The 24063-nt window shown below is 39.7% G+C and overlaps 2 protein-coding genes across 5 annotated transcripts; both read right to left on the bottom strand.

Annotated features, from left to right (window-relative positions):
- Positions 1 to 433: 433 nt before the first annotated feature.
- On the bottom strand, positions 434 to 9863 carry gnl1 (guanine nucleotide binding protein-like 1). Its single transcript, XM_077576495.1, has 12 exons — positions 9488 to 9863; positions 8394 to 8541; positions 7400 to 7536; positions 7148 to 7299; positions 6809 to 6880; positions 6482 to 6674; positions 5533 to 5631; positions 5252 to 5434; positions 4960 to 5138; positions 4690 to 4876; positions 4010 to 4150; positions 434 to 2958 (listed from the first exon to the last, which is right to left on the bottom strand). Exons 1-12 carry the CDS (start codon positions 9558 to 9560, stop codon positions 2696 to 2698), a joined length of 1827 nt encoding a protein of 608 aa, XP_077432621.1. The 5' UTR covers positions 9561 to 9863; the 3' UTR covers positions 434 to 2695.
- A 723-nt stretch (positions 9864 to 10586) lies between these two features.
- Positions 10587 to 23531, bottom strand: znf384b (zinc finger protein 384 b). 4 transcript variants are annotated; one of them, XM_077576121.1, is made up of 11 exons: positions 23321 to 23529; positions 21832 to 21899; positions 20997 to 21210; positions 20761 to 20874; positions 19452 to 19582; positions 18476 to 18567; positions 17802 to 18026; positions 13201 to 13368; positions 13052 to 13130; positions 11712 to 11870; positions 10587 to 11591 (listed from the first exon to the last, which is right to left on the bottom strand). In XM_077576121.1, exons 2-11 carry the CDS (start codon positions 21892 to 21894, stop codon positions 11247 to 11249), a joined length of 1590 nt encoding a protein of 529 aa, XP_077432247.1. In that variant the 5' UTR covers positions 21895 to 21899; positions 23321 to 23529; the 3' UTR covers positions 10587 to 11246. The 4 variants fall into 4 exon arrangements, with proteins under 4 accessions (XP_077432247.1, XP_077432244.1, XP_077432248.1 ...); XM_077576118.1 differs by having other exon boundaries at positions 10587 to 11870; positions 23321 to 23531; XM_077576122.1 differs by lacking the exon at positions 17802 to 18026.
- Positions 23532 to 24063: the final 532 nt, after the last annotated feature.

Below are 24063 nucleotides of genomic sequence, written 5' to 3'. Positions count from 1 at the left end.
CAATCTAATACACTACCATTGCTAGTCATAATTCTTTTGCATTTTATCTTGTAGAAGTGCTTGTTTCAAACATCTATTTAGATATGGCAGTTTGATGTCATAGTTGTCGGCTCTTACCTTTACATATTCGCCATTCTTTTTACCCAATTTGATCCTTGAATTGAAATCCGTCCTGAGAGTTCCCTCCATCCTTGCCTCATGAGGTGGCCTCCCCTCCCTCCGCATCATATAACCTTGGCAGGCACACTATGTTGAAAATGCACATTTTCAAACAGCAAACATGGAATGCATGGCATGTTACGAATGCCAAGTCCAGTCTTTTCGCAAGTTTTAAGTCTCAAGTTCTAAAATTGGCCACCGAGTCCCCCCCACTTCTGCGCTCCAGAGTACTTCTATAGTTTTCTTTCTTACAGATGCAACGACCCCCCCAAGATGGCTTCAAGGACTATCTTTTTATTGCAGAAAGCAGTCCATTTAAGAGATTTGGGAACAAAAGAAGAAATGGGGCAGGCGTTACAACACACAACCACTTTATAACCTTCCCGAGGAAATATAAGGAAATGAAAAATATATATGTCGGTGCCATCTGATGGAACAGCAAAGGAGAGAGGCAGACAGACACAGCACTTAAAAAGTCCGCTTTTATCACGGCGAGGAGATCGAGACAACGCGGAAGATGGAGAGGGAGGTTTGTCTCGGGCCAACGCCACAAGATAAGCAGCGGGTAACACCAAAGTCACGTTTAATGACATAACACGCCAGTCGCTTATCATGGCGGGACACATGGAAGCCGTAATCGCCTTCCGTGCGGTTGAAGGAACATGTGGAAGTTTGGGGAAACATAACACGCTCAGAACTGGAGTTTTGTTTGCTCTGGGCACGATGATGATGATGATGATGATGTTACCCGCCACACACGGCGATGAAAAGCCAAAAAGTGCTTTTTTGGAGCGAGCGTGTGGCCTCCTCCCATTTCAATGCGATTGTGAAGCCAAGTAGTTAAAACACTACCGGTTTTAAGAATCACTGGAATCCAAAGCCGCACCAAAGAAAACAGCGTTTTGAGAAACTCGACACTCTCCGTCATCGGAGAATTGAACCTCTAACTGCTCACACCCGTTTTCTGCTGACCTAATGACGTTCTGGTGATTGAGTACGTTTCGCATCTCAGCTGCGAGGTCACGCGGCACACTATTGATTGGGGCCACATGAGGGATGGGCATTTCCTTCTTATTGAACGCCATAGTAAAAATTCGGATACGATATTGATTGTGAGCTGCTCCAGTTGCAAGTTTGTATTTATTAAGAATTGATTGCTTCTATCATTACGACGTGATGATGATGGTATTGCGAGGCGGATTGAAGACGTGGGTACATACTACATATTCAGTACAGGCCAAAAGTTTGGACACACCTTCCCGTGCAATGTATTTTCATGACTATTTACATTGTAGATTCTCACGGAAGGCATCAAAACTATGAATGAACACGTGGAGTTATGTACTATAAAAAAAAAAAAGGTGAGACAACATGTTACATATTCTAGTTTCTTCAAAATAGTCACTCTTTGCTCTGATGATTAATCTATTTTTTGCACACTTTTTGGCATTCCCTCGATGAGCTTCAAGAGTCGTCACCTGAAATGGTTTCCCGGAGGTGAGCATGCCAAGAGTGTGCAAAGCAGTAATCAGAACAAAGGGTGGCTTATTTTGAAGAAACTAGAATCTAATTAGTTTTTTTTGTAAATAGTAATGAGAATAAAGCAAACACATCGAATGTGATGTGTGTGTCCAAACTTTTGGCCTGTACTGTATGCGGGCTGAGCACTGCACTGTAGCTTAAACATTTTCAAGCGAGGGGAGACCGCACACAAGGGGGGGGAAAAAAAAAAAAATCAGGATCATCTTTTAAAGACTTTGGACAAATGGCAATATTGTTGGTATGTGTGCACCCCACTTTGGACAGCAAACTAACTGAACTGACTCAACAGTGCCTCTACTGACTGTAGCCTCGTACTGCACATCATTTTGCCTTTCCAGACAATTGATTACGATGCCGATCCCTGAAGCAGACTGATGCATGTTTTTTAAATCTCCTCTGAGAACATGCGCACAAAAAAAAAAAAATAAAAAATCAAACCCGCACCCAGTGTCCAACATCAGGAGAAAAAACTTGTGCATTAACAAGCAGAGCTGAGGCACAGCATGGAGTAGAAAAATATGTTCTCTATTAGGGGTGCGAATGTGCAAATATCAGGAAATTATGTTTTTTTTTTTTTAACTTTCAACTTAATTTGTTGCGCTCTGGCAACCATTCCGCATACATTATGCAATATGTATGAAGAAATAACGCAGTTGAGAAGCCCAGAGGTGATTTTGTTCAGTACCTTCTGCCATCGAGTGGCTTTGTTGCAGAACAGGAGCACAATCCGTGTTGTCTCATTAGCAGGCATGCTAACTAGCTTCCTCAGGTGACAATCCTGCTTCAAAGTTGGCAGAAATCCAAAATAATGATCATGTCAGTCTTATCATATATATATATATATATATATATATATATATATATATATATATATATATATATATTGGAAAGGATCACGACACATAAGATGGAATGCATCTTGAGCAGCGGCTGGGGAGGAAGAAACGGGAGTGAAAAGAGTTTGAGCGGGAGACGTCAGAAGAACTCCTTCTCGTCACTCACATTCGTTTTCCCGGAGGACATTAAACATGTTGACGGCCAAGCCGGACGTGCTCTGCTCCTTCCGCCTGGGCTGTCCCAAGCCCTCGTCTTCGTCGCCGTCATCGTCGTCATCCGCGTCCCGGTCTCGCTCTTCTTCGGGCTCGGTGCTGGACTCGCCGTCCTCTTCGTCGTCCCTCTTCCCCGTGGCGTCGTCCTCCGACGTCCGTCCTTGCAGGGCGAGGATCTCCGGGATGTCCGTGTGGCTTTCCCAATGCTCTGAGAATCGCAGACAGAAAGGGTGTGAATAGGTGCAAAGGAATACCTTTTTTTTAAAATTAAGTTTATGTTTTAAAAAGGGGTGTCAGGCAATTAAAATGTTGAATCGTAATTAATCGCATGACTTTAATAGTTAACTCAAGATTAATCATAAATTTGGTCTGTTCTAAATGTACAATACATTTTTCCCCCTAAGTTTCATACTTTTCCATAAAAGTGGGGAAAAAATGTTAAACTAATAGAAATTGATTGATATGGTAATTTCACAATAATTCATAAAATTGAGCTAAAATTAAAAATATGTACTGTAAAAACTTTTTCTGCCACTTGATGGCATAATTGCATGTGTAAGACGGTGACAGCTCCGTGCATTTTGTTTTTCATATTAAAAGCGATCTAATTTTTAACATGAAGTAAATTGTGAAATTCTGCAGATTTTTTTAATTGTAAAATACAAGTTGACCCCAGTCTTCACAAATATATGCATTACTATTACTGCAAATTTTTGACATGGATGTGTCTGCTAAGTTGTGATTTACAGGCTTTCCCAAGTAAGGGGAGGTCATTAATTGTGCATTAAATAATGAGTGGCGTTAAAGGAACTTTAAATTAACGCACTCATTTTGACAAGTTAAAACGTGAAAGGGGCAAAATACGATAAAGTCAACCTTAAACACTTCTTGACAATAATATGTTATATGTAACTTCACTTGTCTAAACGTGACATTCTGATTAATATTACATTTGTGGAATATGAATTATGTCGCAAAATTTAGCTGTTTTTATCCATCTAATGGGGCGGCCATTTTGCCACTTGCTGTCGACTGAAGATGACATCACATTTGCTCTGTTCTCAGGTAACGACCAATCACAACTCACCTGTTTTCTGAAAGTGAGCTGCGATTGGCTGTTACCCGAGTCCTGACCAACTCTGATGTCATTTTTACTCGACAGCAAGTGGCAAACTTCCCTTTGAATTTTTTTTTTTTATATGGTCTCCATATTGCAGATTGTGGAACGCATCTTGCGCTGCTTCAACCAAAGAGCTCACCTCTCAGGCAGCTGTAACCACGCGGTCTGAGGCAGAGGCAGAGGCGGCCGTCGGTGGCTAACCTCAGGAGGCTGCTAGCCGCCCGGTAGACATCATTACGGGCCGCTTTGGCCGTCTTGTAGCCCCTCCTCTCGGCCCACGCTGGAGATGGAGGAGAGCGTCAATATATGGTGTAGCCTCCAAAAGTCGAGCAATATGAAGTTCAAGTGAACTTTTCAGGGAAAATGCACCTTAGAAATGGAAATGGTACTTATTGGGATGTAGAAGAGGGTTGGGATGCTTATAAAATGGCACCTTCACTCAAAAGTAATGTCGCTTATACCTTGGGCCAGACGTTGCCACCATGTCAATAAATAAATGGGACGCGTCTTTGGAAACGTTAAGTGACTTTGTGATCGTCTCCTATAGATTTCCTTTCTTGTCATATAGAAAATAGTGAAGATGATTCAGTTCATTTTGTCTGTTTCTTAGCAGGAAATAAAGTTGCGAGTGGGGTAAAAAAATATATATTAAAAAAAAAATCGGCATGCTAGCAATGCTGATATACAAAAATAAAATAAATACATGCAACCCTGACCAATAAACTCAAATTAACAATGAAATTGAGTCATCTCAGCCCTCCATGTACAGCACACAACACTTAATACTTGTATTCCCTTCTTAAAGCGACACGCACGTACCCTCGCAAACATCCCAGGCGGTCCAGGGGGCCTCCGTTGAAACCTGGTCTCCTTGCTGGGTGTTGAGTTCTTCTAAATTCGGATGTTTGAGCTTCAGCACTGACAGGAAGGGGGTCCGCTCGCACAGATAACCCACAGAGCTATACGGCTCCTGCAGCTGCGACACCGGGTAGATGCCGGCCAGGATCTAAGGAAACAAAATATGTTACAAGGGGGGGGGAGGGGGCGGGAGGGACACAAGGGAGGCTTTTGTAAAGAGTTGACTCGTACCTGCAACTGTTTATCGACATAAGAGGGGAAGACCAGGCCGGGGCAGTCGCAGAGTTTGACGGTGGGGGTGAGGTAGTACGTCTGGAAGTATTTGGTGTGGCCTGGGGTCCGTGACACACTCACCACCTTCCTGCCCACCAGGCTATTGATTACGGATGACTTGCCAACATTTGGGAAGCCTATTTAAAAAAAAAAAAGGCCACATTTTTATTCATTTATTATTATTATTATTTTAGTTAGAACTTGGAAATCAATTTTGCGTTCCAATTTCAAGTGTAAAGAAGATGCTGACCGATGCAACCCAGGGTGAGCACGCCATCCTTGTAGAGCTCGTGCGTCGGGTTACTCATCTCCAGGGCGCTATCGCTCTGATGCTCCACCAGCACCGACTCGGCCTCCTCGTCCGGCCCCTCGTCGTCTTGTTGCTCGGCAACGGCGTTGGCCTGGATCTTCTGCTCCCAGCTGGACAGGTCGACTGCGTGTCGGGAAGGTGACATCTTTTTTAAGCGTCTCCCGCAGATGTGTTAATAGACCTGCGAAAGGGTTCGTGTCAACAAGCTGAAGTGGGTTGACCTCTTCCTGCTGTGATCTCTTGACAGGCCTTCAGGATCTCCGTGGGACCTCCGGCGTAACTCCAGTCGGCCTTCCGCCTCATCCGCTTTTTCTGGAGCACTGTGAGCCGTCAGCCAACAGGCAGGCAATTGTTAGATCAGCAAAAAGCCCAAACATGTCATGAGAGATCATCAGGTCTGTCGCGGGAAACAATCCAATTTCAATGATTTGGTCTAAAAGCATTTGATTTACTCCAAATACTGTACGTACCTTTGCACATCTATCTATGGCAACGAGACCCATATTACACAATAAGTAAATTTCTGAGTAAAATTTGGGGCATATATGCTCTGTTACAAAAATAAATAAATAATAATAATAATCTGTGCAGTGGTTAGGGACCACTGATCTACATTGGTTCAACATTTAGCTTTTTAAATATAAAATTTTAAATTATTTAGATTTGTGTCTATTTTATAGTTAACTTCAACGAGGAATGACAAATATATATATATATATTTGATTTACTCCTAATACTGTACCTTAGGTCATCTAGGCCCATTTTACACAATAAGTAAATTTTTAAGTAAAATTTGGGGCATATATGCTCCGCTACAAAAATAAATAATAATAATAATAATGGATAAACTATATCTGTGCGGTGGTTGGGGACCACTGATCTATGCTAATTTCCATTAGCCCATCTATGGCATTTTAACATTATATGTTAGCATTAAGCTAGCGGAACTTCTTTAGATTGGTTCAACATTTACGTTAGCTTTTTAAATATAGAATTGAAAATTCTCTTTTGATTTGTGTCCATTTTACAGTTAACTTCAACTAGGAATGACAAATAAGCCAGCGCACTTGGCATCTTAGAGACCTGCAAGCATGAGTGGCCTCAATAAAGGTTAGGAAATACTGCACTGGTCTACTAATCGGCCACTCTTCTTTCCCATGGCACGCTCACCGGTGCTGTAGGCCTGCCCGCGGTGCGAGGTGAAGCAGACGATGTGCAGCTGCGGGAATTGCGAAGTCATGTAGTGTTTCCACGCGATCACCAGAGGGGGCGGACACAGGTCCACTTTGTTCAGCACCAGCACCACGTGCTTCTTCACCTCGCCGGTGATGTAGCGGTACACCTCGGGGGGGAACTGCAGCACCTGGGAGATACATGATGTCGTAATTACCGGCAATCTTCATTAATTGCATGAAGGTAAATGATACGCTAAACCCGAGTGAGCAGAAAACCCCCTGGCACATATTAAAACACGGGCACATATAGAAAGCCACCTACCGGGTGCCGGATGTCCACGATGAGCAGGACGACGTCTGACATCTCTAACACACGCCACAGCTGCCTCCATGTCTGACAGAAAAATGAAAAAAAAAAAAGAATCTTCAAATAAACTTTACATTGTTCCTTGGTTACAATTTTGATGACTAATCTGGAATAGGAAACTACTGCCATCTAGTGGCAATTTCTTTAACTACAGTCTTCTCATCCAGCAACAGAAAAAGGGTTTCTTTTGCTTTTTTTAACGATAGAGAAAAATATCTAAATATAGTGTATTATATAGAATGAGGCATGGTAGCAAACAAACAGGTGATTGAGGACCCCCACTCAAAATTTTACCTCCAAGTTGTGCTCAAAGTGGCTGAGGGATCCCGGCGGGTTTCTGGAATGCAAGTCGTCCAGGTACTGCCTATACGACTTCTCCTCTTTCTTCAGCAAGTCGGCCCGGCTCATCTCGTAGTTCCACGGCGGCCGTCGTGGGAAACCCAGGCCTGGAATAATCGAATTTCACAGCACTCATCCACCCGCTAAGAAGACTTCTATTTCGAGACACATCATGTGAAGAACATTTAAAAGAAAAAGAAAAGTGACCTCTCTCTGGCGGGTAGATGTCCTCGATGCCGATTTCCAATTGTTTGTCCGACACGGGCAGCAGGATTTTCTCCTGGGCCATCTTCTTCCTCTTCTCCACTTCCTCTTTGCTCTCCTTTTCAAAGTGAAGACGAAACCTCCAGAGAGGAAACGCAAGGATTTTACTTCACTGTTAACTTCAGCTTTACAGATGCCATGTCCGCTCAGCAGGTGGGGTGTGCCGTGGTTGAGTCTACCTGATGCATTATTATTATTATTATACCTCAAATATGTTGTTTGATACAACTATCAATGTGTGTGTCATTAATATTAAACAAAACAACCCCGTTATTTTGATTCCTGAGGGGGGGAAAAGGAGGCATTTATTTGAAGTGTGGTGTTTATTTCTTCACCGGCGCATAATTGAGACATGGCATCAATCACAAGGTCTACAAATGGTGTCATGCTTAGTAACAACCACCCGCCATTTTTCCTGACTTGAAAAAAGGAGGCATTTATTTGAGGTGTGGCCTTTATTTGATTAAGTGGAGAACAAACTCTGCCTTGTCTAATTTACATAGTTGCATTAATGACAAACAAATGAAATTATAACCATTAGCTATTTGTTCTTGGGGGGGAGGGGGGGGGGTAAAAGAGGCATTTATTTGAGGTGTGGTGCTGATTTGTTCACGTGGACGACAACTGCAGCAATTAATTGGGGCATGGTATCTATCACATTGTCTACCGTACAACATGGTTATTTCAATGGCAATCACAAATGACAAAGGTCAAATATTTTTTGTCCTGAGGTGAAAATGTTAGCATTTATTTGAGGTGTGGCACTTATTAGTTCAGTTCAGTTCTGAGGTACGGGGATCAAATCTCTGCTCTGGCCTTTCCCTTCCTTCCTTCCTGAAGACTGACTTGTCCAAAGACGTAAATGTGAATGCAAATGTTTGTGTATAAGCGTAGTTATGGAAAATGGATAGTAGCATAATGACACGGACAAAGTCACCTATTGGGATCATGTCGGCTCTCTCGACCAGACGGCTGCTGATTTATCCTCCGAACGTCGGTGGTCTCGCTGTCTGATGTGTCAGATTGCCGATCTCCCCCTCGCTCCACGCTAGCATTGCGGCTACTTGGTCCCGAGCCCGTGTCACCTGGGAGGTAAAACAGTCACAGCATAAGCTGCAGGAAAATGTGTCTTTTTTTTTTAAGGATCAAGAATATAAGCCTATGAGAATTGTTATATTGTCTGTATTGATGCAGCAATTGTGTTCAAATATCCATTGCTTAGAGTTTTACGACAATGCTACACTGAAACTAGTCATTAGCCTGTCAATAATGTTTCCCAATAGCATTAAGCTAATAGAATCAAAGGCTTTAAAGGTCTCAAACTAAACATGTAATTCTCTTTGCTACATTTAGTTGTATTTGACAGAAAACTTCAAGAGGGACTGGAGTGGAACTTAATTTAACTAGCTTAAACTCTTGCTTGTTGTCAAGGGAGATGAGTTGAGTACACTTTACAGCGCTCATATCTATAAAAAACAAACAAAACTGAAACTCAAAACATCACTATACTTGAAAGGAAAAATATTGTAGACAGGAATGTTTTAGCTCACTCATTAGATAGCTAGTGGGAAGTACAACATTATTAATAGTGATGCATAGTGAAATATTGATGAATTACTGACAATCTATTGGACGTTGACTGTTGAAATTATAGGCATTCAAATAATATGTACGTGTGTTAATCATTGTCACATTCTGCAGTCAAGTTTAAACAATGACATCAAATTAACAAGTGTATACTGGTACTCATATTAATATGCATAAAATTAGCATAGCGTCTCTACACGTGGAAGGAAGTGAAAACCACTAATTGTCACGTCCAGTAGCGTATTATATTATCGTACAGTTTACAATGACAACAATGTTCCACAAACAAGTAGCGTAACATGCTAACAGTTAGCCATACCAAATGTACCGCCAGAATGAAGATAATTGAGAGTAGCATCACCTGAAACTTTAATTGGCTAACAGTTAATGCTAACAAGGTAACGTTTTTTGCCCGTGTTTTTTTTTCTCTCTCTCTCTCTTTACCTCGCTTTCTCTCCCGTTTGACTTGCAGCTGCTTCTTCTTTTGCTTGTTGCTAAATGGCTTTTTCCGGGGCATGTCTATAATGGGTAGTGGGTACAAGTTTTGTTGGTAAATGTCGTCGTCAGCCGCCTGGTGTCTTGAAATGTTTTACAGCGGTGAAGTTTCTCGACTCTGTCCACTTTTCAGTGACGCCATGTTTCACTGCAGACTGCGGAGAATGTCGGGCGAAACCAATGCGATATTGACGAGCCGAGCGAGTTTGGTATCCGAGTAATTTAGGTTTTGTATAAATGATATTACCATAGATTAATTCCCCACAGATGATATTGATATACGGACATCGCGGTTTTTATATTTTAACAGCTAGATGCAACTGAAATGATAACTGTCACTGATTGTACTCCCCCAGATAATGAGGTCTGTTAGTTTAACCCACTTTTGTAAACACCTCATAATGCCGCATTCAGGTGCTGTGGGATTTTTAATGTATGAGAAGGTAATTGCTGTATTTTTGAGTAACAAAATAAGCAAAAGTCGCACGGTACCTCAATTTAATAGACGTGGGTGTGTAAAAAGCGTGCGTTTGTCACCCTTGTTCTCTCCGGCGAATACGACCACGATTATTTGTATCGTTTGTACAGAACTATTTGACGCGTGTGACGTCAGCGGTCTTTACGGCGCTTTGAGATTTCCGAGAACTAGAAGTAGTCTTATTTTATTGAATGATATATCTTTTTAATTATACTTCTTAAAAACTATTTTATTTATATCTTAGGAAACAGCTAAATGTTAATTTTAATTAAATTTAAGATTTTTTTTTCATATTATGCAATAAGCATACAAACGTTCTTTTTAATATAAAAAAATGCAGATGATTACATTTTTTATTACAGCATTAACTATTAAATTTCAGATTTTTATTCATAGTAGTTTAGGAATTGATTATTGTTCATTTCAACTGAATGTGATGAATGGGCATAAACAAACCAGTGATAAAACGTTTCAACTTTTATTGATCAATATTTAAACAAAAGACAAGCAATGTAAATGTTTGCATATGAAGCAACTGGATGTGATGAATATGCATAAACAAACAAATGATAAAGGTTCCAAATGTTCTTTATTGTTCATTATATTAAAAAAAAAAAAAGTCAGATGTGCAAGTGCTTCCATAACCGATTATAACAAACATTATTCATTTAATAACTAGACACACTGCTAGACGTACACAAAAAGCAGAATGATGGATTACAATGCGAGATCTTGCATTTGGATGTACATTATATATACACAGCACACGTTATCATCTGATATTATACGATGCATCTACAAATACACGATTGTTTTGTTATTTGGAAATAACCTCTCTGTCCCTTTAACAAAGTATGCCACGCAGTAAAAGTTAATAACACTGATGTAAAAAGTCATTCCAAGTACTCTCCAGAGCATAACATGGTTATGACCCACGCGCTGTTTTTGCACGGAAGAGCAGAAGGTGATAAACCGACAATAAAAGACAGGCACTCTCTCGCTTCTTTTCGTCTCCCATTTTTAAACCATCACTGTGATGGACTGTAAATCTTTTCATTGCGGCCTTTTACACGCACACATGTCTTTCCTCTAGGACGCTTCAGCGAAATAAAAACCACATCGCTTGTCCTGTTGGCGAAACGAAAAAACATTTCCAGGCACAGTTCCAAAAGTCCTCATTTCGTTTTAGTATTGCTTTGATGTCCTCTGCGTTTCGCTCCCTTTCCAGCTTTACGAGTTGAGGTGCTCCACTTGGATGCTGGAAGACGACACAGTTAGGCAGAGGTCCTTGTGGGAGGAAATGTCCGACACGCTGACGGGTTTGTACTGGATGTCCCCCGCCGACACCGTCTTGTACTGGTGCAGGTCAAAGGGGCAGGACATGGCGTCCGGCTGGCCGTAGCCGCCTTGGCCGTGCGGGGCTCGGCCCGCCGCGCCTTCCGAGCCCTCCGCCTGGCTCCGAGCTGCGGCCTGAGCGCGGGCCGCCTGACTTTGGCTCTGCTGCGCCGCCACGGCGTCCGAGGCGCTCAACTGCTCTTGGCCATGTTTCTCCATGTGTTTCACAAGATACGTCTCCTGGGGTGAAGGTAGAGGGGACACAGTGGACACATGACTACACGGCGTAAAGTAGCTGGCGGGCGTGAGGCGCCACTCGGGCTGCTGGGAAAGCTCTTCACAAATGCATATTGGTCTTACTGAGGTGTACGTGCGGTTGCAGAGGCCGCACGAGTAGATCCGGGCGTGCCTGACCGTGTGTTTGGACATGTGAACCTCCAGGCTGGCGGCGTCCACGTAGCCTTTGTTGCAGTTGGAGCACTTGTAAGGTTTGTCTTTGTTGTGCTGGCGGCGGTGGGACTTGATTGGGACGAGGGGGAGGGAGGGGGGGAAGGTTTAACAACACAGTGAGAAGGCTGGATTTGCACTGCAAGTGACACAATTTCAACTTTTTGCTGTTATTGGGATATGTGTCATGTCAGCATAAAGACAAAAACCCACAGTGAATGGCATTTGTGAAAGGGTGAGCACTGTTGCAAATACCCCCTCCCCAGAATAGATTTTTAATTTCCTACATATGCCACATGACGGTGGCAAAAGTTCTAAGATGGCGCCAGTGCTATCCAGTGATGCCTTGACTTGCGATTTTAATATGAAGTTGACTTTAAGTTGGTCATCCACTAAACATGCCCAGAATATTATTGACCTCATGTAGCTAACAGCTAACGCTACACTTGTTTACTCATGGAATGTTTATAAGTATTGTCTGTAAGTGACTTCCAAGACACTATTACATCTGTAATGTAGATATAATGATGTGAATAGTAAATAGTAGTTAGTGGCTACCTCAAGTGGTCGTCGATAGCGCGCTAATGCTAATCGTGATTGCTAAGTGTTCGGCATAGGCTAATACCCTTCATGAAATAATACGTTGAAGCATCGCCTCTAAGCGATTTTTAAGACACTGTTACATGTGTAATGTAGATATGATGTCTTTGTGAACTGAATGGTAGTTTGTTCACCTGAAATGGTCATCGCTAGCGCGCTAATGCTAATCGCGATTGCTAACCATTAGCATAAGCTCATTTTGTTGTTTCTTAATAATGTATATGTATAGAAGATAATAAATTATGAGTACTTCTATCCAATCAATTCAAGTTATGTTCAACCTTAGTGGATTAAAAAAAAAAAGTCTTTTTTTGGGTGATTATTTGAATCACTATTACAAAACGTTGCTATCATCACAAAACACCGGAAATTCGTGCTCACATAACCCCAAAAATATAAAAGTAAAAATCAGACAATCTGACGTAAATTAAGGCACCGCTGTAATTATTAAAATGAATGAATATAAATAAATAATTTTTTAAATCATTATTTTTATGTTTTTAAAGACTTTTTCAGACCCCCGCGGGAAACCTGGAATAATGAAGGAAAAGCACAGTGTTCAATAAACGCACCCCTCTGTCATTGTCATTTAAATGTCAGCAGGTTTCATAGAGTGCATAAAATGTTCGGGCTAGTCATGACATTCCCCTCACCTGTAAATTGGAGAGCTGCGTGAAGGATTTCTCACACCCAATATGGTTGCACTTATACGGTCGATCTCCAGTATGAATCCTGGTTTCAAATAAAAACATGATTATTGAGCGAGTGCACGGAACCAAACTTTTTTTGCGTGTTAACTTACCTGTTGTGCTGCTGAAGGTGACTGAGCTGCCTGAATGATTTCTGGCAGTAGGAGCAGGTGTAAGGCTTGACGCCCGTGTGGATGCGGATGTGCTGGGCCAGGTAGCTGGAGTTGGCGAACGACTTGGTGCAATGTGGACACTTGTGAGGCTTGGACTCCGTGTGGTTACTGACGAGGGGACGAGAGGAACGCCGTGCTTAGGTCAAATTCAGTCATTTTGAAATGTCATACATCAAACAACCATTGTCAGCTCAAGAGGGTTATCGTACATTGTTAAGATGGTTTGAAAAAAATAAAAATACTTTTCTAGAAATGTTAATAAAATGACAAAGGTACGAGTGGACAAAGACTTGTGCACAGGACTGTAATAGTTCTAATTCAAAGCAACAAGCATCCTTGCGCATTACGACCACATTAACTCATTCACTGCCATTGACGGCTATAGACGTCAAAAATTCATTGTAACTATTTCTACTAGTTTTTAAAAAAAATCCACTTTTGCTAACAAGAGTATGAAAACCTAAAAAAAATGTTTTATTGTAAATTTAGAACAGATACAAAATTTGTGATTAATCCGTTAACTAGTGAAGTTATGTGATTAATTACAATTTAAAAAATGTAATCGCCTGACGGGCCTAATTAAAAAAAATGTAATTAAAAATAATGGGCGTTTAATCATAATTAATCGCATGATAATTTTATATCTAATGTACAATAAAAAAATATAGGTTTTCATAAAAAATGAAATGAAATGAAAAATTGTTAAACTAATAGTTCACATGAATTTTTGACGACTCAATGGCAGTGAATGAGTTAACAAGCAATAAACACAACATGGGGGAGCATAAAAAGGTGTGCACACACAAAACACTAAAACGTGTCAATGAGTCATGTTTATGGTTGTAACCTTTTTGTGTTACAAATTTTGCTGCGTCAGTATTTCTAAATAATATTTTTTGGACATGTCATGGTTATAGTCTGAAAAATACAAGACACTTTTAAAAGACTTTTACTGGAGATGAGATAAAATGTGTTATTCAAAATATATTTTGGTTTGGAAAAAAAACAATCTTTCCTCAAATAGTGGCCATCCTTTAAAAAAAATACCTAAAATAAATTAATATAAATAAATACCTCGCTCAAATTCATGGAAAGAGTGCTCCTGAACTTTTGTTGCTAACCAAAACAAAAGACCCTACTAAAGAACAAACCTTTAAGTGTGACTGCATAATAAAATAAATTAAATAGCACATTCGTGAATGTGGTCAGGCCATATCATGTCCAATTTTAAAGTATTGCACTGGCGCCATCTTGGTACCAGACAACTGTGTTGAAGTGAATTGAAGAGTTTCATGTAGTGCTTTGCCACCATCTTGTGGCAATAAGTGTCACTTACTCACAGATATTTACTTATTTTTTCATTTAAACTCTGGTTTCACCTGACACAAATTACATTAGATCAGTCATGTTGTTTAATATTATTCCAAAACGACGCCCAATTAAAGTCCCCTCGCTCCAGTTCACAAAATAAACACCCCTGGCCACTATTTGCAGCAATTAAAAAAAATCTAACTTGTTATGATCACAATATAGAAGCAACCAGAACAACAAACATGCACACACTGAAGCAGCAAAGTTATTCAAATAGAAATTTGGAGTCATGTGACTTCACATGGGGGGAGGGGGGGGGGGTGCACACGACGCCCATGTGTGTACAAAGCAGATGTAAAGAATGTGCATGCATGATTGGGTTTGCGCAAACACAGACTGAATGCAAACATTTTGTGGCACCAGCAGGATGAATGAGCAGCAACGGAAGCAGAGCAAGGCAGCGCGTGGTTATTTCACACAAACAAGGTTTCATGACGGAACATTATTCAACAAGAGGTTAATGGTTGAAAAGGTGAAACTAATTGCGCTTGGGAAAGTGGAAATGGCATGCAGTCAGTCAGACAAAGAAATGGGGCACATTCGTGAAAAAGGAGACAAAAGTGTTGACAGTGACAGCAATTATATGATCAAAAGCAACCGGAAATTATATTTGTGTGACTAATTTGTTGTTTGGAGCAGGAATGGGCATTTGACTACCGTACGCTTCCTGAAGGGGGGGATGAATATCAACTAAACCATTTAAATGTTGTCACATTAACTCATTTACTGCCATAAATTCATATATTTTTTAACGATTAAAAATTAAAGGCAAGAGGCGAGTACATTTTTTAAATTGTTATTAATCACATGACTTCACTAGATTAATCACACATTTTAAATCTGTTCTAAATGTACAATAAAAAAATTCTAAGTTTTCCAACTTTTGTTAATAAAAGTGGGGAAAAAATGTTAAACTAATACAAATAGTTAAAATGATTTTTTTTTTATGTTTATAGCCGTCAACTGCTGTGAATGAATAAAAAAAAGAAAAGATTAAATTTTTTTAATCGTAATTAATCGCATGACTTCACTAGATTAATCACACATTTTAAATCTGTTCTAAATGTACAATAAAAAAATTCTAGGTTTTCCAACTTTTGTTAATAAAAGTGGGGAAAAAATGTTAAACTAATACAAATAGTTAAAATGTTTTTTTTGACGTTTATAGCCGTCAACGGCTGTGAATGAATAAAAAAAAGAAAAGATTATTAAAAATTCGGGGCGTCAGGCGATCAAAATTTTTAATCATAATTAATCGCATGACTTCACTAGATTAATCACACATTTTAAATCTGTTCTAAATGTACAATAAAAAAATTCTAGGTTTTCCAACTTTTGTTAATAAAAGTGGGGAAAAAATGTTAAACTAATACAAATAGTTAAAATGTTTTTTTTGACGTTTATAGCCGTCAACAATTTTTTTAATCGTAATTAATCGCATGACTTCACTAGTTAACTCGCGATTAATCACAAATTTCATATCTGTTCTAAATATACAATAAAAAAATTCTAGGTTTCATACAATTGTTAACAAAAGTGGATTTTTTTTTTACAAAAAACTAATAGAAATAGTTAAAATTATTTTTTGACGTTTATAGCCGTCAATGGCATTGAATGAGTTAATTATAGCGTTTGCGTTTTATGCTGCTAAAATACGGCCTCAAATCTGCAATGTTCAAATCCAGTCTAAGAACACTTCTATTCATGACAACAAAGTATTTTATCTGCACGCCTTGCTTTTAATTTATGATTACTATCATGTTTTATGGAATTATTTTATCTGCCTTCTCGTAATTCGATGTAGCTATAAAGCACAATGAATTTCCTTGTGTACGAATTATGCTCAACAAATAAACTTGCCTTGTCATCATGTAGCTTTTATGTTCAATACATTTTGGTCGAGTCACATTTAAGCACCTCTTTTTCTTTTTCAAAGTCTGAATGACAGGGTTCGACATTACCAGTGTTGCCATTTTCCCATCACGTGTGTGACACTCCACAATGTTGTTGTTCTTCCGGGCTTCAAGATTCGGCTAAAATGAGACCGTATAAATGACGGGATATTTATTGTGTCTTACTCTGTTAGCATATATAAGAAGTTTAGCTTCTTCACGTCCCTTCTTAAGGATACTGAGGCAAATGTGTTGCGCCACGCGTGTAAGTACTGGCGTGTATTTTGGCCACTGAGACGACATGCTTCACTACCCACACATCAAATGATGAAGTTTGTTAAGTATTGTTTTAAATCAGGGCCACAACCCAAATGAGGGTTATTATGGAACCCTGAATGGTTTCTTTTCTTGAAAAATGTCTGTGAGCTTATGAAGGGAGGGTCGAAGATGCCAGGGGTCGGCAACCTTTACAGTCAAAATAACTTTTTTTAGGCCAAATAACAAAAAAATCTGTCAAAACATTTGAAGGAAACAGTCTAGTCATTTTTAGACCTTTCTGTCAAATTTCTTACATTATTGACAATTTTACGGACATGTGGTAATTTGTTTTTGTCTCTTCTTACTTTTTTTTTAAAACATTTTTTCTGCCTTTTTTGCTATCAATTTTCTGTTGTTTTTGTGTGTGTAATTTTTGGTACATTTTATGGTTACTTTTTGAACATTTTCTTTCCTGCCTTTTCTTCAATCCATTTTTGGGGCAATTTTGTGGACATTTTATGGAACTTTTCATGATTATTTTCTTCAATCAGTTTTCTGGCTGTTTTCCCCCCTGGCAATTTTCTGGACATTTTATGGCAATTTGGGGGATTTTTTATTTTTTTTTAAACGTTTTCTTTTCTGACTTTTTAAAAATAAATGTTCTGACAGTTGGGCAGTTTCATGGACATTTTATTGTAATTTTCTGCTTTTCATCTTCCTTTTTGGACACGTTAAGGACACTTTTTAGAATTTTTTAGGTTTTTGTCTCCTTCACTAATTCATTTAAAAAAAGAAAAAAAAAGAAAATGTTGTCTAAAAATAAAAGATAAAAATGTAAAATAATAATAATAATTTCTACTACGTTTTTTTTTTTTTTAAGAGAAACTACAGGGCAAGCCAAAATGAAAATGGCATCTTGCATACAAGATGCATACCACTGTACACTGAGGAGCAAGTCTGGACCTTAATTAGGGGGGCTTTAAGGTGGGTGGGTGGCATGAGAGGGGGTGTCTGCAGTACCGTGAGTGCTGCTGTAAGTGACTGAGCTGCCTGAATGATTTCTGGCAGTAGGAGCAGGTGTAAGGCTTGGCCCCGCTGTGGATGCGGATGTGCTGCGCCAGGTAGCTGGAGTTGGCGAACGACTTGGCGCAGTGCGGACACTTGTGAGGTTTGGCCTCTGTGTGCGACTTGGAGTGGATCTGCATGTCAGACTTACTGAAGAAGGTCGCCGCGCACATCCGGCACCTACAGGCGGGAGAGACACAGAAACGGGGGTGGGGGTGGGGATGGGGGGGGGGGTTGGATCGGGGCGGACGCACGTGGAGAAGAGATGCAAGACAACGACGGAAAGGAAAAGACAGGAAGGCGAAGCACAGAAAGGAAGAAAAATGATCAAATGACACACAGGGAAAAAGATGTCAAGGGAGAAATCAGTGAAAGCAGAAGAAGAGGGGAAAGGCACGTCCGGCGTGTCAAAATCAAAGCGCATGCCGTGTGGTAGAGGGTGGGAAGATTACGCAGCACAAATGCTTTTCATGTATTTGCGCGTCCAACACAAGAAGCCGAGCGGCCACGTCGGCTGCGCTCCGTCAGGCAAGCAAAGCCACGCCGACAGCGACTCGACGGGAGCGTCTACGGATGGCGTGCGCTTGCAAGGCAAGCAAGAAGGCCAGGATGCGCGTTCCACCTCATACCTGTATGTTTTGGTGTTGTCCTTCAGACTGGGCTCGTCGTCCTCATTGGACAGATCGTACGGATCCCTGGTGTGATGATGCAACGATGTCACCTGCTCAAAATAAAAAAAACACAAAAAATTGTTGATGTGATTGGATTCGGAAAGTTGTGACATTATGAGACTGTTTTTTTCTGGTAGGTTTTATTATTGTATTTTTCTTTCTAGTGGAAGCGGGACAATTCACTTTATTGAACCACATATTTTTTCACATACAATTATGCAATACAACTTATAGCTAGATTTACGACATTGGTGGGTGAGCATAATTATTAAATAGTATTGCGTTATTACAAGATTGTAACTTGTAATTATTACTTTTACTTTTTTTTTTTTTTAACAAACATGGAAGTCTGTTTGTGAGTTGTGCCACTTTCATTAATTGACGGAAAAAAGCTTACATATGCAAGACTGTAGAAGGGGAAAAAAACAAGAAAAAGTCTGTTGTAAATTTACACAAAAAATATTTTAAAAAATGTAAATGTCATCATATTGTGATTTTTTCCCATAGACCAAAAAAAAAGGTAATTCATAAGCTGTTCAATATCAGAACCGTGTAAATCAAAATTCAATGTGAATAACTTATTTTAATAATTTGTTAGGGTTGGATTGATCATAATTTAGTCAATTAAATTGGGAATAACAACTGTAGACAAACTGAGGTAAAAGTACAAATAAAAAGTCTGAACGTTACAACAAAAGTTGCTTTTTTTCCCCTCGTGAAATTACGACTTTATTTTTTGTTCAAAGTGCCCATTTGTACTGTCATGCAAGACTAAAGAGGAAAAAAAGATGAAAAATGAAAGTCGTTATTTTTAAGTTTAAAAATGTTACCATCAATATTATAGAATAATATTCCAACAAACAAGCCAGGATATATATCGGATTTTCTTTGCACAATTCAAATGTTCCACTTGTGTCATCAAGCAGCATCTCACCTGCCCGCCGGCGCTGAGCTGAGCCAGTATGACGGTTTCATTGCCCGCTCCGACCAGGCTCTTCTTCTTGCGTCCTCGCTTGGACGGCGTCGGCATCACCACCACGTGGGGCGTCCTGTCATCTTTTTTGTCTTTGGAACATTTCAACAACGTAGGAAGGTTGACAACCAATAACTACTCAAAAACTCATCTTATTTGTAGTTTTTTTTTTTAACCCTCCGGTTATGTGGTGGGTCAAACTGACCAGTAAAAGTTGAAAGTAGTTTTTTGGCATAGCTTGGATAGTCAATAAAAAGGTAATTTGTACACATTTTTGGTAAACCATTGCCCTGTGAAGTGCAGTTGAGCAAACCTTTTAAGAGACATCATGGAAAAATAACTAAAAAGGTGGAGAGAGACAAAGTGGAAGTCGACCCTAAACATTTCTTGACAATAATAAGCTATATGTAACCTCACTAGACTTAACATGACATTCTGATTAATACAACATTTTGGGAATATACGTTATGAAGCAAAATCCAGCCGTTTTTATCCATCTCATGGGGCGGCCATTTTGCCACCTCCTGTCGACTGACGATGACATCAATGTTGCTCAGGGTTCAGGCAACAACCAATCAGAGCACACCTGTTTTCTAAAGCTACGCTGTGATCGGCTGTTGCCTGAGCAACTGTGATGTCATCTTCAGTCGACAGCAGGTGGCAAAATGGCCGCCCCCTGAGATGGCTAAAAACGGCTGGATTTTGTAACTTAACTCATATTCCACTAACACAGTGTTAACCAAAATACCGTATTTCGACTAGTGGGGCTGCATAGAATATATTGTCCCCAAAATTATTTTGGGTTGACTTCCCCTTTAACTCATTCACTGCCATTGACGACTATAGACGTCAAAAATTAATTTCAACTATTTCTATTAGTTTAACATTTTTTCCACTTTTGTTAACAAGAGTATGAAAAAAACATGTTTACATTTAGAACAGATACCAAATTTGTGATTAATCGTGAGTTAACTATTGAAGTCATGCAATTAATTACAATTAAAAATTGTAACCACCTGATGCGATTAAAATCATTATTATTATTTTTTAATTAGGGGCATCAGGCGAACTTCACTAGTTAACTCTTGATTAATTACAACTTTTATATCTGTTCTAAATGTACAATAAAAAAATTCTAGGTTTTCATACTCTTGTTAACAAAAGTGGGAAAAAATTATAAACTAATAGAAATAATGGCAGTGAATGAGTTGATAAAAAGAAATCATTGAGAAACTCCGTGTTATCGATAAATACATGATGTGCATTTTACCTGGAGAATGAACAGCGGAGACGATCATGGTGGTGGTGGGGTGCGTGGACACAAAAGACTGCGAAGACGTGGGAGACACCAACGTCCCTTGAGGAGTCGTGATGACCAACCCCGCTGCACAGCACACACACACACACACACACACACACAAAAAACAACAACAATGTTGCTAGCTGCGTTTTGGCTGTTGTTGATTAAGAGGCAGAACAAACAAGATGGCGGGAAAAGCCACCCACCTGCCGTCATGATGCCCGTGGAGGGGACGGGCAGCACGGTGACGTTCTGGCTGCTGTGCGGCGGGTGAACGTGGGTCACGCCGCCGTCCGTCTTGCCCCCCGGCGTCGGGATGGTGAGCAGCGTCGTTTGGTAGTGGGACCCCGAGGAAGGCGGGAAAGAGGCGCCCTTTTCCTGATGCTCTTTCACTTTGTTCAGGAAGACGGCGTTCTCCAGCTGCAAGCACGGCGGCACAGAAAAACAGCCAGGATCCAATTTAAGACAATCGGGCTGTTTTTTTTTTTTGTCCCCATTTCTCTCCTTCCAGACCAAGGATGTCAAATTCATTAAGTCCTTTAACATGATCCGATCATGTGATTTGAAAAATCCTTACTTGTTGAACATGCCTTAACCTTTCATCTCTGTGCTTGGTTTTGGTTACTTCAACCACAAGTTTAATCACAACAAGCTAAACTGAATTGTGAAAGTGGCTAGTAAAATTGTGGGGGAAACCTCGGAAGCCTCTGGGCCACATTTACACGGGCAGGATGAGACTTCTGGCAGACGGCTGTCAATTCTCTGCACTGCCTGTTTGAGCTTTTGAAGTCCGAGAGGCGCTTCAGAGCTCCAAAGGGACTTTGAAGAAGTCCTTCTCCTTCTTTTCCTTTGGGCGTTTCCCTTCAGGGGTCGCCACAGTCAATCAGTCGCCTCCATCTAACCCTGATATTTTAGGTTTTCACATTTTTATTTCAGTATCGGATTCAGGGTATATTATTAGGCATAGCATCTAAGTGAGAATTTTGGTATGGTAACAACACTAGCTGGTCTAAACAATTAAGTCAAATGAATGTGTCCTACCTGTCCTGGCACGGTGGGGATGGGAGACCAGAAATAGGACGAGTTAAAATGAGAATCTTCCATTATTCCTGCAAGTGCGACAACAAAAAGTGAATCAAATGTGACAGGTTAAGAACAGGTTGGAATGTTGAAACAGAGAAATAATGGTGTTAAGCTGCAAAAGGTGGTTGCATTATTATTATTTTTGTATTTGCTTATATCTATTGTGATATAAACACCATAAAACATGTTATAAGGGCTGTCCCAAAAGTCACTATACACTTCATTTTGTCTGTTTCGTTTCAGGTATCATTCAAAGTACATACGCCAAGCCAACTTCGACTTTTTGTAAACATATCGTTCTATTTTTTCTGTCCAGTGCAAATTTGTTCAAAGGATGAAAGCGCAAAATTATGACGGTCAACAACCTGGAGTTAGTAATGCGTAATCACTCTCCAAAAGCATCTGCTGAATTGATCTTTTTTTTTTTTGTTAATGCTGAGTTTCAGTGCAGACCTGTTACACTTCCTCTGGCTTTAGTTCCCATTTTAGTATTCAATGTACTAGCTTCGCAAAACACATTTACTATTATAGGTATTTTCCCAGAATTAAATTTAGAAGGGTTAAAATATTTTTTGTTCCATAAACCCAATCTGTTCCTCTTTTGCTGTGGCTCAACATTTAAATGATCTTTATCAGATGTGACAGCTGTCACAGCATTTCCCAAAAAGTGTTTTGTTTTGAAATGTGGGAATAAAATTGTGCTACAGCGTACAAAAAAAGGGAAATTATTTATCTTGCCTGGCAAGGAGCTCACAACCTGAAACCTGTGATCCTAAAATTATCTGTAAAATTGCTATTGTCAGATTTATGTACAGCACATCAAAAGATAAAAGACACATAATCACAAAAGGGTTATGTAACAAAAATGAGGACGTATGGGATACTTTTTCACCCAAACCAAGTTTTGATCATGTTTAAAGCCCATTGTGTGGCTTTTATCGATTAAATAATAAGTACTGACATAAAACATATGCAGCATAGTGAATAGCTTCAGTAAGTAACGTCATATTATCAGTAAAATGTTAAAAAATGAGCTTATTTTTAGCGCATTAGCCTCATGTGGCCTACAGTTTCCGTAAATTTATGTGCTTTAACATTCAACCATGTTATTTTTGAAAGGCCATTTCGCTCAAAATTACATTAACATCCCAGATATGACAACAATACATGAACTAGCGTTTAGATTGATCTTATCTAATCGGGCCCGATGTGTGCTGATTAGCATGTTAGCAAGGAGCACTAGCACGCGTGTCAACGTGCTAACAACAAATAAAAAGACAAAAAAGAAAAAAAGAAACGGATGACAAAAAAAAAGAGCACAAAAAAAAACCCAAGCGCGTCCACACACGCTCGCGCACGTACACACACTTCCGCCTGCCGAGTCATGCAAAACCAGTAACGAAATAGCAAGCAAACGCATGAACATCAACAAGAATGAGATTTTTACCCGACTGCACCGTCCACTCGGTCTCCCCCCCAAACCCCGAAGATTGTTCGCCTGCTTCAAATCGGATAAAATTCCCAAACGTGTAGATTACCCGGAGAAAAAAAAAAAAAAAACGGGGCGAAGTTTTTTTTTTTTTCCTCCCCAATTTTTTTTTCTCTCTCTCGAATGGCGACTGCCTCGTCTGGCACTTCACTTCCTCCGGATGAGGTCGTCAGACAAAAGGAGATCAGCGTGATGACGTCACGTCCGGCAATGGCACAGCTTTATTATTACTATTAAAATAAATACATACAATTAGACGATTTAAAGATGTCTCTCCTTTTTTAGTATATGGTGCTCATGTATTTTTTAATTCAGAAAATGTAAATTTTTGACACTTTTTTAAAACCGCGTTTTCGGAACCAGTGTTGCTTTCCAGTGCTGTTGTATAAACAAGGACTCCTTACCAAAACACGCTTACTTTTTATTGATTAAATACATAAATAATCTCATATTTAATTTGCATCCGTTTTGTTTTTTTCTATCCATCTATCTATCTATCTATCTATGTATGTCTGTCTGTCTGTCTAAAAAAAAGTAATATTTAGAAACGTATTGTCATTTTTGTCATGCAATAATAATTTTAAAAAATGAATTTGTGTAATTTATACATATTTCATAACATAGACAGGTAGGTTAACTAACTTTGTAGCTCAAGGGTGGGAAAACTTTTTGGGTCTTGGAGACCAAAACAAAACATACAA

This window comes from Vanacampus margaritifer, chromosome 9 (genome assembly GCF_051991255.1).
Source record: "Vanacampus margaritifer isolate UIUO_Vmar chromosome 9, RoL_Vmar_1.0, whole genome shotgun sequence".
Lineage (NCBI taxonomy): Eukaryota > Metazoa > Chordata > Actinopteri > Syngnathiformes > Syngnathidae > Vanacampus > Vanacampus margaritifer.
Note: the sequence above shows the minus strand (reverse complement) of the source record. Positions and strands in the feature narration are given on the sequence as shown.